General features: G+C 40.3%; 1 protein-coding gene across 3 annotated transcripts; it reads right to left on the bottom strand.

Annotated features, from left to right (window-relative positions):
* Positions 1–408: 408 nt before the first annotated feature.
* Positions 409–16,526, bottom strand: si:dkey-88l16.3 (prolow-density lipoprotein receptor-related protein 1). Of its 3 annotated transcripts, none has more exons than XM_053516140.1 (32): positions 15,031–15,101; positions 14,754–14,921; positions 14,339–14,554; positions 13,515–13,724; positions 13,161–13,424; positions 11,918–12,133; positions 11,536–11,688; positions 11,193–11,459; positions 10,895–11,110; positions 10,519–10,671; positions 10,131–10,397; positions 9,823–10,038; positions 8,795–8,953; positions 8,533–8,709; positions 8,243–8,446; positions 7,984–8,148; positions 7,563–7,778; positions 6,780–7,009; positions 6,543–6,672; positions 6,025–6,218; positions 5,440–5,626; positions 5,009–5,224; positions 4,685–4,868; positions 4,316–4,517; positions 3,981–4,145; positions 3,689–3,895; positions 3,027–3,576; positions 2,343–2,471; positions 2,033–2,140; positions 1,222–1,696; positions 927–1,047; positions 409–480 (listed from the first exon to the last, which is right to left on the bottom strand). In XM_053516140.1, the coding sequence occupies exons 3-32, from the start codon at positions 14,526–14,528 to the stop codon at positions 457–459; spliced, it is 6,195 nt and encodes a 2,064-aa protein (XP_053372115.1). In that variant the 5' UTR covers positions 14,529–14,554; positions 14,754–14,921; positions 15,031–15,101; the 3' UTR covers positions 409–456. The 3 variants fall into 3 exon arrangements, with proteins under 3 accessions (XP_053372115.1, XP_053372116.1, XP_053372117.1); XM_053516141.1 differs by having other exon boundaries at positions 930–1,047; XM_053516142.1 differs by lacking the exons at positions 14,339–14,554; positions 14,754–14,921; positions 15,031–15,101 and adding an exon at positions 16,510–16,526.
* Between the last annotated feature and the right edge of the window lie 512 nt (positions 16,527–17,038).

Below are 17,038 nucleotides of genomic sequence, written 5' to 3'. Positions count from 1 at the left end.
CACAAAAGTTACATGCATAAAACCAGATGTTCGATTCATCTTTGGTAGGACAGACAATCTCAGCCAGTTCTTTGTGTAGTTTGAAAATCAAGTTACAATAAATACGTTTTGTCCAGGTAAAGAAATCATAAGTATTCAGAATTCAGCAAAAATTTCCTACCAGTCAGTCACCTGTAACTTTTTTAAGGGTTTCTTCTTTGGCCTTTACAAAATTATTTTTTTTCACCACCAGTGGGCTGCCCTTTAGAGATCGACACGAGAATTTTTGGAGTCATCCTTGGTGATTATTTCTATACAAACAGATTTAAATCAGACACCCCAAAACGAGTGCTTTAGTGTCACTTCAGCTAAGCTTCCTAAGCTTTAGCTCCATCTTAAATACCAAAAAAGAAACAGCATATACCAGGATTGTTTGCTCAATAGTTTATTTTTAAGAACTTTAAAAATATAATTAGATCATTCACTGGGTGCTGCCTGGTCCTGCAGAAAGAAGAGAAAAAAATATATATATTTAATAATACAGAGACCAAGCAAATGCACAATACTTGTTCATGCTTGTCCAAATCATGCTGGGTTTTTAATTAAAAAAAAAAAAAAAAAAAAAAAAGACGCAAATGACCCTGAACTTTTTATTTCATGTTATTTAACAATAAAATACTAATAACATGCTATAATCATTTTAAAGCTCAGAACACCATTTAAATTATCCAGTAATATCCAAATTGTGTCTGTATTCTTGTCTGTCAGGGAAAATTACCCCAAAAAAAGTATAGTATAAAGTTAACCTACACCACATTTGTCCCCAATATACATTGTATGTCTGTACAATATACAGTAGATGACAAATTTGATCCAATCAGACATCAAAAGTTAAAAATTAGAGAGTTTAGGTTACTTTTAAATGTAAAGCTTGAACTAAAACTTGCCACCTCCTGCATTGGGTTGTAGAGCTCATTAGAAAAATTTTCAGCAGATGCCTCTTGTTCCTCCATGTCCTTCATGAGAGTTTCCTTATCTGTGGGCTGGACCCTTTCTGCTTTCCATTTTCTGTAAAAAAGCCACAACAGTATTAAAAAAAGAAGCTGTCAACCACGGCTAGAAAAAACAGTGTCTTTAACATGGTACAGAGATTAACGAGTTCTAACCCTAGAACGGCGTGCGCATATACATTATATGCGCACACACACAGTATAAATGAATAAACCACCACTGAGAACATACCTCCATTTTAGAAACGCTGCAGCCGCGATGACCAGGCTAATGATAAAGAGGACTATGAGTACGGCAGGAACGCTGCTGGATGCCTCATACTGACAAAACTGCCCACTGTACCCCTGCACACACTCGCAGACTGGTTTCCCTTCTTCAGTCATACAGTGCCCTCGGCCATTACAGAACTCAGGATTGCAGGACTGCCCACTCATTGTGTGGACCAACACCTCGTTTTCATTAGCATGGCATCCCTCCTCATCCGAGCCATCCTGACAATCTGTGATTTGGTCGCAAAACCTGCTGGTGGGGAGGCACTTGTATCGATTTCTGCAAGGCTTGGAGCCTGCTGGACACTCGAGGCCAGGCGCACACTGGGTGTCATTTATTGCCATGTAGCCTTGTGTGCAGCGGCATGTACGCCCCCCTGAGTATGCCAGGCACAAGTGATTACACCCACCATTATCTTTTGCACATAGGTTGGTTCCTGATTCCAAAAGAAAATGAACAGTTAGATCACATGTGAAGATTTTGATTGATTGATTTTTTTTTTAAACAAGAGAATACCTATAGTGACCTTACAGCAAATTATGTAGTTGCTAGCCTAGTTTTAAAAAGATATGTGGCCATGAGAAAGAGGCTTGGTCAAAAAGAGGCCTGAAATGTGGCTGTCTGAACTAGTTTTACAGGCCACCAGGAGTCACATGACTCAACTTCTACTCAGGTTTCACCCAGAGGACTCCAGTGGAAAAACAAAAGGAAGAGGAAGCTACAGTATCGCTAAGAACGAAAACTGAGTGCGAGAAATGCCAAATGAGAGTACCTTTCTGGCTGTTTGCACTGTATGCCTTCAGTGCCACAACATTTGTTTGCACTTCAAACCACAATTGTTTAGGCCGGAAGCCATCACTGTACCACACACTGGTTGTGCCTGCAAGAAATTAGTGTACAACTGAGAAATATCACCCATGACATGATTAAAACGAATAGGGTTAACAAATAATAATTATATATATATATATATATAAGGTCACAGACCCAAGTATGGAGCAAACACACCACAATGCCATCTGCTGGCATCAACCAATAAACCACCTACAGTATGGCATGACAAAAGGGACTGAAGTTATTACCATTGTACCGGGTGAGCCAGAAGAGGATGTTTTCACTTCGGGTTAAAGACACAATTAAAGATCCGGTTCCAGTTTTATATTGCCTGTAATTTGATCCATCAACGTTCACGGAGCAAATCACTTCAGTGGCTAAGAGAAAGAGAGAGAGGTGTGATAAGTACACACAATTTAATCACTCTGAATCTTCGCAACACACTCAGTAGCGGTTGGATAAAAATGTCAAAATCCAATTTAATCATTTAGGTCAATCAAACTGTATGTCAAATTAAAAAGCCAATAAATAAATCATTTCAAAAACTGACTAGTTTTGGAGAGAGAAACCCAACCCCCCCCCAAAAAAAATATAATTTAATCTTCCTCCCCCTTTCTGAATGAAAAATTGTATTTCATTTGCCAGATGGGGTATAAACAAGTCATACAGCATACAAACACCATAAAAGCTGTTCATAATAAAGTACAAGGATGTAAACGGCCAGGAGAGTCTGCTCACATGAAAGTGTATGCTTATCAGACCAAAGATCCTGAAAATGCTAAAAAGCAAGACTTTGGTCTTAAAGAGCCATAACCATAGTCAGCAATACACTACATTTAGCCCATAAGGGTCATGAAGTAGCTAATGATCTGACTTGCGTTGCAAATGAGGTTGAAAGCGCAGTGCTGAATTCAATCATGCTTTAAACTTACCAACATCCGCCCAATACACTGTTGTACCGTGGTTTGAAAAAGTCAGGAAATTGGGAAGCTGCGTTTTTTTCCAAAGTATTATTTGATTCCTGCCATCCATGGCAGCACAGTCCACCTGGGGCAAAGCATCATTCCCTGATGACCCTACAACTGTAAAGCACATCCTGCCAGTGGGTGGGTGTAGTGCAATGGAGGTGGTGTCCCAGATACCAGCCTGCAGAACCACGCTGGTGAACTTCCCACTAGCCGATGTGACATAGATCCCAGGCTTCTTGTGGCTGCTCCAATACAAGTTGCGTGTAACCCAGTCTACAGCCAGTGCGGTCACCGTATCCCCTGGTAAATGCAACATCTTGTCTTTGGGTGTCAATGTAGAGTCGTCCATTTTAAACGACACCACAGATGCCTGGCTGACATCTGCCACGTACAGAATGCTGTCACCAAGTACCAAATCTACATCCGAAGCTTTGTTTATACCAGGAAGAGAGTGGGCATAGTGTCCAGGCCACTGCTTCAGTCCAACCTGACCATGCAGGCTTCTAGTGAAAATCTACACAGAGGGAAAATCTATTAAAATGGTTTTAAAAAAAAAAAAACCCGACACAGCTATAAGACTAGCATACAATTACAAAGCTTCTTACAGCAACCCCTTGTTTTTATACCTTAGTAAGTCTAGTAGGAGAAAGCAGAACTAAGAAAGAAGTAGAGGAGCGTTCAGGTGAGATGCAGGTAAATCCATCCCCAGCTAAGAGCAACCCTGTTGGGCAATGACATAATGCCTGGAGTCCTGGAGCTAGCACACAGATGTGAGAACATCGGAGTTTCTCACAGGGGTTGAGGACCTTGGACTGAATGAGGGGGTGGACAATCTGCATAAAACAGGACAGAAAGTCTCTCTTTAGAACATCTACATTGAAATTAAACTCCAGCTACAAGGGAGAAATTAACGCTTACTTTGAAACCAAATGGTTGGCCAGGTCTTTTAAGAATAACTTTCTTGTTCTTGCCAGTGATTTTGTGTGCCCCATGGATGGCCCGTCCCTGGGTGTCAGACCAGTACACCATGTCATTAAACACCGCCACAGAGAAAGGGCTCGACGTTGCAGCCAACGGCAACAGCTTCACAAAAGGGGAAAAAAAAAAAAATGTATATATCAATATACCACATCAATATGCCTTGATTACTTTTAGCTAGAAAACTTTTAAATAGAGGCATTTGCTTTTTAGTTTATAAGACATGTGCAGAAAGGATTTGGCCCTTTGCAAAATAAGTTGAAAAAACATTTTACTCTGACGTCTTCGCCATTCATCGTAGCCGACCCGATGCACTTGAGCTTCTCGTCTGCCCAGTAGATTCTGTCCGTCATAATATCCACAGTTATGGCTACAGGCCAGTTTAAACCACGGCTGAGCAGCACCCTCCTCTCTGAACCATCCATGCCAGCTCGTTCAATTTGAGACTCTTTCCCAATCTCTGACCACAGCATTATCCTAAAAAGATTCAAACACTGATAAATTAGTTACAGAGTTTTAATCACGTAGACTGTGTGAACCAAGTGTTGAGGGCTAAACAAGGAAGTTTTTGATTGGTTTATTTAAGTACAGTCAACTGATAATTACCAATTATAGAAGGAAGTACTGCGAGTTTGCCAACTCACCCTTTCTGAGGAAGAAGCACTAAAGAGCGAGGCTGTTCCAGGTCTTCATCCAGAATCACTGTGAAGTTTTGTCGCTTTACAATATGATCACCAATTCTTACAGCTAAAATCTGGCCAGCTGTTCCATCCACCCAATACAGGTTTCCCGCAACCCAGTCTATAGCAATGGAGTCCGACTTCACACCTGACCAGAAACAATTAATGCCACACAGAATAAAGTAAGGGCACTGTTGCAAAATAAATTAATTAAAATCTAGCCCATTTGTGCACTAATTTCTAGCATAAAAGAACCTCTAAAAGAAAACACTCTAGCCTCCTTCAAACCTTTAACAAGGGTTTTGATTTTGCCCTTTTCTCCACGCACTGCATATTTGATACTTTCCTCCAGCAGACAGACCCAAAATACCCGCGGAACCTTTAACTCGTAGTCCAAAGAAAAGATGGGCTTCTGTCCCGCGGGAAGAAGTGCCTGCATGTTTCCGCTCCGCAGGCCCATAAACACAACCTCAAACTGGACTGATGCCAAAAGACTAGGCTCCTCTGTAAGGCAGGCATAGAACATGAATTCAATACCTTAATAAAAATATACACACAGTATAGCTGGTCTTGATTGGCAAATTTTTAAAAAATATAAAATTGGCTACATACATACACACACACACGGCACATGAGTTATGGTTAGTTTTATGCAATACATATAATTTTCATAACAAGAATACAGCAAATCCAGGCTAGTAAAGACCATCAGAACATACTTGGTGTCTTACAGCTGCTGCCATCTGGCTCCAACATAAAACCCGGAGGACATTGGCACACGTAGGAGCCATGAGTATTTATGCATTTGTGGCTACACACAGGAGGCTGAATCACCACACACTCATCTACATCTGCACAGTAGAAACCGTCTGCTTGGATACTGAAACCTGTTTGGCACCCACACCTCTGAGAGTTTCAGAGGAAAAAAAAAAAAAGATCATAATACTAGTAAGAGCAATTAAAACAATACTCAAGGGTGCAGCAAACAATTTACTTTATAATTAAAATTAATTTTTAGCTATAAAGTGCCAGCATCATCATACTAGTCACAATAATTGATTACTTAACACCAAGGCGTTTCTGGATATTTATTACATATTAATAAACGGTTATAATCGTTTTCAAAAGATGCTATAGTGAAACGGCCACTAGGGGGAAAAAAAAAAAAGTTTCCAGCACTGGCCCTGTACAAATTTTCATAGATAAAATGAGTCCATCCAAATAAAAAAGTTGGCTCCATCCCTTACTTCCAAAACAAAATTAAAACAGTCCCACGTGAACATGGAGAACATAAAGTGACTAACCGCTCCATGGGGAGTGTTGAGACAGAAATGCTCGCATTGTGGTGGGTGTGGGCTGGAGCAGTTATTGAGGAGACATCCCACACCCTCATCAGAACCATCCTGACAGTTGGCAACACCATCACACACCAGACTGAAGCCCAAACACTCACTGTTGCTGCACTTGAACATGTGCGTGGGACATTCCAGCTGGTCACCTGAACCCAAATTGCAAATTCATTCAAACCATTTCTGCAATGCAAATACATTGCCTGGCCAAAAAGAATCTTCATTCAAAAATCACCTTTAGCTTTAATTACAGCACTCAATTTGATGTCTAGTTAGTGTGAAAATGATTCCTGTTTACTTTAGCAAGTTAAGATAGCTAGCAGGGTCTATAAATGAGCAGCGTTATGCGGCAATAAAATGAAATCAGCTGATGACCTCAAATGTTCTAAATGACCAGGCAGTGTGTTTACCTACGATAATTAACAGTTTACACGCTCACATGAATCTTTATGGGTATTAAGACGCATACTCACATCCAACTTCATCACTTTCGTCTTTACAATCCTTGACACCATCACACCTCCAAAACGTGGGAACGCACTGACTTTTAGACTCACAAGACCACTGGAGTGTCCCACATTGCATAGGAGTGGCCTTGCAGTTCTAAATGATTAAAGAAATATATAGATTTTGTTCCTAAATTATTTAACCGTTTGTTCTTTATATTTTGCAAATTATGAGCCAAGATACTTGGACTTTTGGGATATCACCTGTTCATCTGATCCATCAGTGCAATCTTTGTCTCCATCACAGAACCATTCTTTCTCCAGGCACACATGGCTATTGGGGCAGCGCCGCTCCAGGGGGCAGTGTGGAGGTTTACGGCAATTCTTTTCATCGGAATGATCGTGGCAATCTGCATGACCATCACAGTGCAAGCTTGTGGGCACACACTGTCCACTGGCACACTGAAACTGCCCACGTAAACATGGCTCTTTTGCTAAAAATATATATATTTTTTAAAAGCGGTTAACATACATTTTATAGGACCAATGAATACTAATGTACAGTGGAACCTTGGATTACAAGAATAATTCGTTCCGGAAGCAGGCTCGTATTCCAAAGCACTCGTAAACCAAATTTAATTTATCCATGAGAAATAGAAACTCAAACCATTCATTCCACAGCCCAAAAAATTACATAAAAATATGTACACATGAGGACAGTGGTATAATAAAGTACACGCGTGCACGTATGTTGATTATATCAGTAAGAGACGCGCACTAAGACACAGCAGTGGAGACGATTACCCATAATTCCACAGCACAAGAAAGAGAAACCCTTGGCTCAGTTTTGATCACGTGATGCTCGGCACCAAAACAACAAGCGCATGCATGATACTCATTACTCGTAAAACCAAGACTTGTTCGTTTTCCAAGTCAAAATTTATTAAAAATCTTTGCTCGACTTCCTGAACACTTGCAAACCGCGTTACTCGCAATCTAAGGTTCCACTGTACCCGATTTTTTTTTTTTAAGTTGAATACTCCTCACCACAGCTGGTCTCATCAGTGCCATCTAAACAGTCCCTCTCTCCATCACAAAGGAAGGTTTCAGGGATGCAGTGGCTTCTGTTATCACAGTAATGGCTGCAGGATTCAGAGAGTTTAAAACAGTTCAGTTCATCAGAGCGATCCTGACACTGAGGAGTCCCATCACACACCTGCTTTTTGTCTATACACTTCCTCCCATGAGCACATTGGAACTGGCCTATAAGGATAAAAAAAAAAAAAAAAAAAAAAAAAAAAAGTTACTCAGGCTTGTATAGATTAAAGATCAGGCCAAAATTTATGGAACTACAGGATCCTATGGATTGTACTGCACTTCTGTAAATAGAACCTGAATATTAAAGCTAAATAAATTAAATTAATTAAAGAAAATTAAATTTTCCAGTATGGTTAATCATGAAACTTACTTTTTTTACACTGCTGTTCACAGTTCTTTTCATCTGACCCATCCTTGCAATCCTTCTCTCCATCACACACATGGCTGTAAAGGATACAGTCACTTCCGTCCCTGCATGGTTGAAAGCCCAGAGAGCATTTCAGGGAACCTTTTGCAGCATTTCTGCCACTATTATCTGGAGAAACATTCAGCACAGTATTGTAGCATGTTGCACAGTACATGTTTTCTGCTTAAAAGGTTAATTAATTATACTGTAAAGAACAGCATACGGCAATTCTTCTCATCTGAGCCATCTTTACAGTCCAGTCGTCCATCACAGAACTGCTGGCTGGTCAGGCACACCGTCCCCTCGTCACAGTGCAGAGGACAAGTAGGACACTGGAACTCATCTGAACCATCAGGACAGTCAGAGCGACCATCACACACCAGGACTTGCTCAATGCACTTCCTTCTGTTCTTACACAGGAAGTGAGCTACACAGAGAAGAGATAGTAAGTAGAGTATATATAGTACAGAAATCAGTGTTTCAGAGATGGTATGCTTTTTCTTCACACGTTACCTGGATCTGAGCAGACGTGTAAACAGTGGAGCTCATCAAATCCATCAGGACAATCTAACGTCCCGTCACAGAACTGAGACTGACTGATGCACAACGACGTGCCTTCACACTTTACAGAGGGACTTTTACAGGCTGGTTTAAGAGTAGTTTGAAGTGTAGGAGCTATAGTAGTGACAGCTGGGAGAGAATTTAGAAGCAATTAAAATGGATGCATAAGCAGTAAAACTTGTTGCTCTTACTGACAAAAGGTGTTGATTATTACATCTGCGTCGACAGTCTTCCTCATCCGACCCATCCTGGCAGTCCTTTTCTCCGTCACATACATGACTGTACAGGATACACTTACTGCCATCCATGCATGGTTTAAAACCCACAGCACATTTCAGGGACGGAGTTCCCGAATCTTTTTTAGGACTTTTAACTGTAAAATACAGATCAAAAGGAAAAAAAAAAAAAAAAAAGTTGAACTTATTTAAAAGTTGATTATTAAAGTTCCACGATCAAGCATTTAATTGGTTATGCAGCCTTTTACACTTTCGGCTGTGAGCCCATCATTGCACCTTATGTATAAAGAACAGTAATGCACAATGTAGAAAACATGTAAAAGCCTTTTTTAAGCGTACTACTCCCCCCCCCCCTCCCCCCAAAAAAAGGAGAGTTTGAATGTATACTACCATCTTCACTTTAATAATTTAGCTAGTCAATGACCCTCACCTGACAAGAATAATTAATATATTACTTCTTATAGAAAGTAAACATACATGGCCAAATCTTTGTGGAAACCTGACCTTTTTTTTTTTTTTTTAAATCTCCCTTATATATTTAATCCCTCTTTGCAGCCATGACATCACTCTTCTGCAAAGTCTTTCCACTAAATATTGGACCACTAGGATTTCCGCCCATTTAGCAAGTGACATCAGGCAAGGACTCAAGGGATAAAGTTGGTGCTTGAATTCATCCCAAAGGTGTTCAGTGAGATTAAGGTCAAGACTCTGTGCTGGCCACTTCAGTTTTTCGACTTCAGCCTTGGCGAAGCACGCCTTTATAGAGGCCACTTTGTGCACAGAAACATGTTTGGGCTCCTTAGCTCCAGTAAAACGAAATTGTAACATTACAAAGACACTATACACTTATTTGCTGCAACACTTGTTGAAGGCCCATGTTCTGTATCCATGTGATTGTCAGCATCTATATACATTTCGCTATTTAGTGATAATTACATTATATACAAAAAGAAAAAAAGCCATTATAGGCTAATATTTTACAACCCCATTAACTTATGCCACTTACTACAGTCCGCTTCATCAGATCCATCTACACAGTCCCTCTCTCCATCACACAGGAAGTTTTCCGGGATGCAGTGGGTCTTATTGTCACAGTGATGACTGCAGCTCTTGGTGCGTGTAAAGCAGCCCATTTCATCAGAGCGGTCCTGACACTGAGGAGTCCCATCACACACCAGCTTCTTATTTATGCACAACCTTCCATGAGCACATTGGAATTGGTCTGGGGAAGAATTTTACAAGACATGACACTTGTTACATGTTAAATCAGACAGGCATAAGGTTAACAGATATATATATATATAAATATTTCACCTCGTCTACACTGGTATTGACAGTCTTGTTCATCAGAGCCATCTTTACAATCGGCTTCTCCATCACATAGGTGACTGTAGAGCACACACTCGCTTCTGTCCTTGCAATGTTTCCAGCCTAAACGGCATTTTAGTGGACCGGCTATATTTGGCTTTATAGTACCAGCAGGACATCCCTCCTCATCAGAACCATCAGTGCAGTCGGAGCGCCCATTACAGACCAAACGACTCTCAACACACTTCCTTCTGTCCTTACACAGAAAGTCACCTATATTTAATAAAAGCAAATATTAATTCGATTTCAACGATTCCCATGAAACATTATACAACTTTACAAGATGGATTTAATCTCTTTTTAAAAACATTTACAATCTCAACGGTCTCAGCACCTGCTTTTGCACATCTTTTGACACAAGATTCTTCATCAAAGCCATCTGGACAGTCATGATTTCCATCACACAGTTTAGCTTTAGAGATGCACACTTTTCCTCCTCGACACAACACCAAGGTTGCGTTACAGATTTTCACCTGTGTAGGGTAGCCTATAGCATGAGATTAAGAAGTGAATACAACCATTATATTAAATAAAAACATGGTCAATATGTTGAAACCTAGTGATGAACACTACTTTTTTTTTTTTTTTAAACCCAAGACTGCTGTGAGAAAATCTCAACATTGTAGCAATTTGTATTAGGGATGAATACAAAAAGTCGGACAGTAATGCCAGTAATGATTAAATAATAAAGTACATTTTAAATTTCATACCACAGTCCGCTTCATCAGTTCCATCTACGCAGTCTCGCTCCCCGTCACACAGGAAGTTTTCCGGGATGCAGTGGGTCTTATTGTCACAGCGATGGCTACAGCTCTTGGTGCGTGTAAAGCAGTCCATTTCATCTGAGCGATCCTGACAATGTGGCTTACCATCACACACAAAGGTAGCATCGATGCACTTCCTTCCATGAGCACATTGAAAATGCCCTAGAAATAGTTTAAGAACAAAAATCTGTTAAACCAAAAGGCCAAATATACAGTACGTAGAATGCTTTATGGTTTCTCTTACCGGTTTCGCAACTAACATCACATTCCACTTCATCAGATCCATCTCGGCAGTCAATCTCTCCATCACACACATGATTGTGCAGGATACAGTCACTGCCATCCTTACAAGGTGTCAAACCAAAACGGCACTTCACGGGAGCTGCTTCGGTAGTATAAACAGCTACGGTGGGACAGTCCACCTCATCAGAAGCATCAGTACAGTGCAAACGTCCATCGCACACCAACTTCCTGTCAATGCACCTTCTTTTATCTTTACAGAGGAAGTCATCTAGAGAAGACGACATTTGAAAGTCTTATTAGACATCTCAAGAAATTTTCTAAAATGCTTTAGAAATGTTAACTACCATCATAGGGACAGCTCTGAAGGCATGGTCTTTCATCAGAACCATCAGCACAGTCCTTTTTGCCATCACAAAGCTGACTCTGGGAGATGCACTTTGAGGTTCCCAGGCATGGTACATATGGGCTTGTGCAACGGGATTGTGATCCAGGGTTGCCTGTTGGGAGAGGGGAGAAAGGGAGGGGGTCGGGGGAGATGGGGGGTAAGCAAATGCTGCACCATTACAGTAACTCCGTAACCTCCCAGAAAGATACTTTTAAAGAGTCACATTGTTGCACTCCTGTGGACACAAACCTACCAGCATTTCTACTAGATCTGGCGCAAAGGTGAATTTCTGCAGCACATATTGCAAATGTAGCATAATTTAGGTAAGGATGTTGACTCACCACAGTCAGTTTCGTCTGATCCATCCCAGCAGTCCCTAATCCCATTGCAAAGAAATACTTCTGGAATACAGCGACTGTTTTGATCACAGCGCAAGGCGCAGCTTCTCGTAGGCTTCCAGCACGTCGATTCATCAGAGTTATCCGAACACTGAGGAATCCCATCACATACCTGCTTTCCGTCTATGCACTTTCTGCCATGGCGACACTGAAACTGACCTGCGAGTAAATAAAGAAATAAAATAAGCACAGGCTCCAAAATAATCCTGAAGGAACCGAGATGGCACTGAGCTAATGTAAATTTGTGCTGCCATATTCAACCATTCCATGTAATTTTGCAAGTTTTGAAGAACGTTAATTGGTGAAAATAAGCAGCAGAAAATTCAAAATTGCCCTAAAAAAAATAAAATAAAAACTAGCTTTTATTGTACATGAAGCTTTTTCCTCTACAAGCCCTTTGACCTCTGCCCCAGTCCTAACAATTAACTTAAGTTCAGTAAAAGTTTCCTAAACTGATGACATTTGAAGCATCTTTAAATAGCAGCTCATTTCAGATTTTCAAGAAGCTCAATACTGCTTCTTGAAAGATAACAACTTAAGCGGCAAATTTTTAGTAAGATGCAATTTTAATGTTAGTGCTACAAGAAGCAATAAGATGGGTAGCAGTAACCAAGAAAGGGATGATACATTGATAATTTAATTAAAAAATAAATAAATGAAAAGACCTGGGCCTGTATTCACAAAGCTCCTTAGAATTCTCCCAGAGAGCACCTATATTATCTTAAAAAGTCCTAGCTGGGAGACCTAGACAAAGTGATTTAGGAAACTTCAGAGCAACTTTGAGTAAGAAAACCAAATTGGACAAAAGAGCAGTGTTTTAGTTTCATGTTCAGTGTCTGAAAAATATTTTTTCTTTCTGCCATTTTGTCCTCTGCTATAGAAACTCTTAAGCCTCTTAGACTTAAATGTTAAGAGTCGAAGACTTCTTTTTTAGGAGCTGTTTTTAAGTCCAAGATGTGTTATGAATCGCTTTTATCATTACTAAGATTTAGTCCTTAATTTAACAGGAAATTCTAAGAATTTTCTTATTTCATCACTAGGAACAACTTTTAGGCTTAAGATCTTTGTGAATGCAGGTCCTACAAATACATAGAAGCAGCAAAAAAAAAAAAAAAAAAAAAAAAAAAAAAAAAAACACACACACTATACAGTTGCCCTGAATAAACAAATGCTTGTTACATCGGACCTGGATTACACTGAAGGTCACATCCGTCTTCATCAGATTTATCCTTACAGTCGACCTCTCCGTCACACACATGATGGTACAGGATGCAGTCGCTTCCATCCTTACAAAGCACCGACCCCCAACGACACCTTAAAGAAGCTCCACTTTCTGGCACTGCAGCAGCAGAACATTCCACCTCATCAGAACCATCAGTGCAGTCTGGGCGTCCATCACACACCAGATATTGCTCAATACACTTCCTCCTGTCCTTACAAAGGAAGTCACCTTTAAAATGTACAGGGAAGTGTTACTCGCATACGGTTTTGGTTGTAGGACAATAAAAAATTAAAAATTTTAGACAACTATGCACATTACCCATGTTTTGACATGAATGTATACAGGAGAGTTCATCAGAACCATCAGGACAATCCAGCTTTCCATCACAGAGTTGAACAGGGGACATGCACATTGATGTGCTTTCACACAACACAGAGGGGCTTTTACAGTCCGGATAGTGAGCTGATAAAACTATTGCCTGAGCTTCAGATGAGGCCTTACTGTTGACTGAATCTTCATTATCAGTAGCTGTAAAGATAGAAAACCAGTCATAAATGCACAAATCCCACTCCATTAAAAAAAAAAAAGCATGCCTAGTGATCAATGCATGTCCTCCAGGTGCCATTTTTCTGCTCTTATGGAGCACTAGGGGGAGAGGCTTCCAACTTTAGCTTCACACACACAGCGCGCACAAATGGAAACACTTATCTGTTTGGATTTATATTTACTTTTTTTTTTTTTTAAAAGGTAAAGTGCAGGTTAGTTTGTATCATTTTTACTTTATATTTTGTGTTAATTGTTTTTATGTATTTATTTTTTGGGGCTGTGGAACGAATAATTTGAGTTTCCATTATTTCTTATTTTAAATTTAATTTGGTTTATGAGTGTTTTGGAATATGAGCCCGCTTCCAGAACAAATTAGGCTCATAATCCAAGGTTCCACTGTAAATTCATTTTAGCAATACTGTTTGCCTTCTGGGTTATTCTATAAATAGTGAATAACATTCAGACTACAAATGTTAATAAAAGACCGGTTATACATCACACACACCAAGTTACCTAAAAAGGTAATTACGTCATTATTTAAAAAAAAAAAAAAAAAAAAATTGACAAGTTAAGATCACAACATAGCTCAAACTCACAGCAATCTGCTTCGTCACTGCCATCTACGCAGTCTCTCTCGCCATCACACAGGAAGTTTTCCGGGATGCAGTGGGTCTTATTGTCGCAGCGATGGCTGCAGCTCTTGGTGCGTGTAAAGCAGCCTATTTCATCAGAGCGGTCCTGACACTGAGGAGTCCCATCACACACCAGCTTCTTGTCTATACACATTCTCCCATGAGCACATTGAAACTGTCCTGAGAGTAATACAAGCAAACAGCCGCTGAGAATTACTACATTGAAAGCATGCCATAGAGAAAAGCTAGTAAATTTATAGCAATATATAATACTGATGTATAAAAGTATCAACAGCAAGCTACAATCAATGACAACTGTTTAGTTAATGGATCTTTAAAATAAAAAGGGTCAATAATCAAGGAAACAAGAAGTGGCTACCTTTTTTACATTGCTGCTCACAGTTGTCCTCATCTGACCCATCCTCGCAGTCTTTTTCTCCATCACAAAAATGACTGCGGAGAACACACTGTCTTCCATCCCTGCACGTCTTAAAGCCCAGACGGCATTTTAGGGGTAAAGCTTCTGCAGCTTTGTTGCCCTTCTTATCTACAAATATTTAGAGAAAGAAAAAATAAATAGATAAATAAATAAATCAACCCTGATCAAATGCTCAATTACTTTTAAATGAAAAGTTGTTTATTACAGCGGGACGTACAGCAGTTTCTCTCATCCGAGCCATCTTTACAGTCCAGTTGTCCATCACAGAACTGCTGGCTGGTCAGGCACACCGTTCCCTCGTCACAGTGTAGAGGACAAGTAGGACACGGCAACTCATCTGATCCATCAGGACAGTCAGAGCGACCATCACACACCAGGACTCGCTCAATACACTTTCTTCTGTTCTTACACAGGAACTGGGCTGCAAAAGAATGTCAGGCAGCAGTCGGAAATTGTATTTTTAAGCAGTAATGTTCATAAACACTATTTTATATGTAACCTGGATCTGAGCAGGCATGCAAACAGTGGAGCTCATCAAACCCATCAGGACAATCCAACATCCCGTCACAGAGCTGAGACTGACTGATGCACAACGACGTGCCTTCACACATTACAGAGGGACTTTTACAGGCTGGTTCTGGAGTCGGTTCAACTGTAGCAGCTACAGTGACAGCTGGGAGGGGGGTGGGGGTGAGAAGTTTAAAAAAAACTGAATATGGTACAATATAAAGTATCTAGATCTAGTTGGACATAGGATGGGCATTTACATTTGTGTTTACAGTCCGCCTCATCTGACCCATCCTTGCAGTCCTTTTCTCCATCACACACATGATGGTGGAGGATGCACTTGCTTCCATCCCTGCATGGTTTGAAGCCCACAGCACATTTAAGCGTTCCTGCATCTTTATTACTCTTCACTACAAAATACAAATCAGGAATGTTTATTTAAAATAAATGCAAATAAGCACATAATTTTGCTTTTAAAAGTTATTTTAAAAAATTTAACATACAGCAGTTTCTCTCATCCGAGCCATCTTTACAGTCCAGTCGTCCATCACAGAACTGCTGGGTGGTAAGACACACCGTCCCCTCGTCACAGTGCAGAGGACAAGTAGGACACAGCAACTCATCTGACCCATCAGGACAGTCAGAGCGACCATCACACACTAGGACTCGATCAATACACTTCCTTCTGTTCTTACACAAGAAGTGAGCTAAATAGGGTAGAAGAAAGCAGTTAGAAATTTCAATAGCAGTGTTTCAGTGATGTAATGCTTTGTTTTCATACGTTACCTGGATCTGAGCAGGCATGTAAACAGTGGAGCTCATCAAACCCATCAGGACAATCTAACGTCCCGTCACAGAACTGAGACTGACTGATGCACGACGACGTGCCTTCACACTTTACAGAGGGACTTTTACAGGCCGGTTCTGGAGTCGATTCAACTCTAGTAGCTACACTGACTGCTGGGCAGGAGGATAAAGATTGTTTATTAATAATAAGTGAACATTTCCATTTGCATCTAAAGTCATTTTTACCGATCCATCCTCGTAGACTATTTCTCCAATTACACATCACAATTTTCTTTATATAATGGGAAACATCCACAATATTCTCTTAACAAATTAGATTAGTCAGTAGCGCCAAAATACTAACTTTGGTCCACTTGCTATGATTTATAGACACATAACTCACAGCAATCTGCTTCATCACTGCCATCTACGCAGTCCCTCTCTCCGTCACACAGGAAGTTTTCCGGGATGCAGTGGGTCTTATTGTCGCAGCGATGGCTGCAGCTCTTGGTGCGTGTGAAGCAGCCCATTTCATCAGAGCGGTCCTGACACTGAGGAGTCCCATCACACACCAGCTTCTTGTCTATACACATTCTCCCATGAGCACATTGGAACTGTCCTGGAGTAATACAAAAAAGCAAAAGCTAATAAATAATGGGTAGTAACATACAGTATAATAATCATGTATAAAAATATCAACAGCTAGCTACAATCAATGACAACTGGTTAGCTGATGGATCTTTAAATTTGGAAAAAAAGAAAAAAAAAAGTAAATTAAATCACAGAAATAAGAAGTGTCTACCTTTTTTACATTGCTGCTCACAGTCGTCCTCATCTGACCCATCCTTGCAGTCTTTTTCTCCATCACAAAAATTATTAGAGAGAACACACTGTCTTCCATCCCTGCACCTTTTAAAGCCCAGTCGGCATTT

Source organism: Clarias gariepinus, chromosome 17 (genome assembly GCF_024256425.1).
Source record: "Clarias gariepinus isolate MV-2021 ecotype Netherlands chromosome 17, CGAR_prim_01v2, whole genome shotgun sequence".
In the NCBI taxonomy this organism is placed as follows: domain Eukaryota; kingdom Metazoa; phylum Chordata; class Actinopteri; order Siluriformes; family Clariidae; genus Clarias; species Clarias gariepinus.
This window is presented reverse-complemented; position numbering and strand designations above follow the sequence as displayed.

Excerpts from the sequence above, each read along its gene's own strand:
- si:dkey-88l16.3 (XM_053516140.1), bottom strand. The coding sequence starts at position 14,528 with ATGTGTATAGACAAGAAGCTGGTGTGTGATGGGACTCCTCAGTGTCAG. Across the intron at positions 7,010-7,562 it reads CACTGATGAGACCAGCTGTG|CAAAAGAGCCATGTTTACGT; the intron begins GTGAGGAGTATT and ends ATATATTTTTAG. Across the intron at positions 1,697-2,032 it reads CAGTGCAAACAGCCAGAAAG|GAACCAACCTATGTGCAAAA; the intron begins GTACTCTCATTT and ends TTTTGGAATCAG.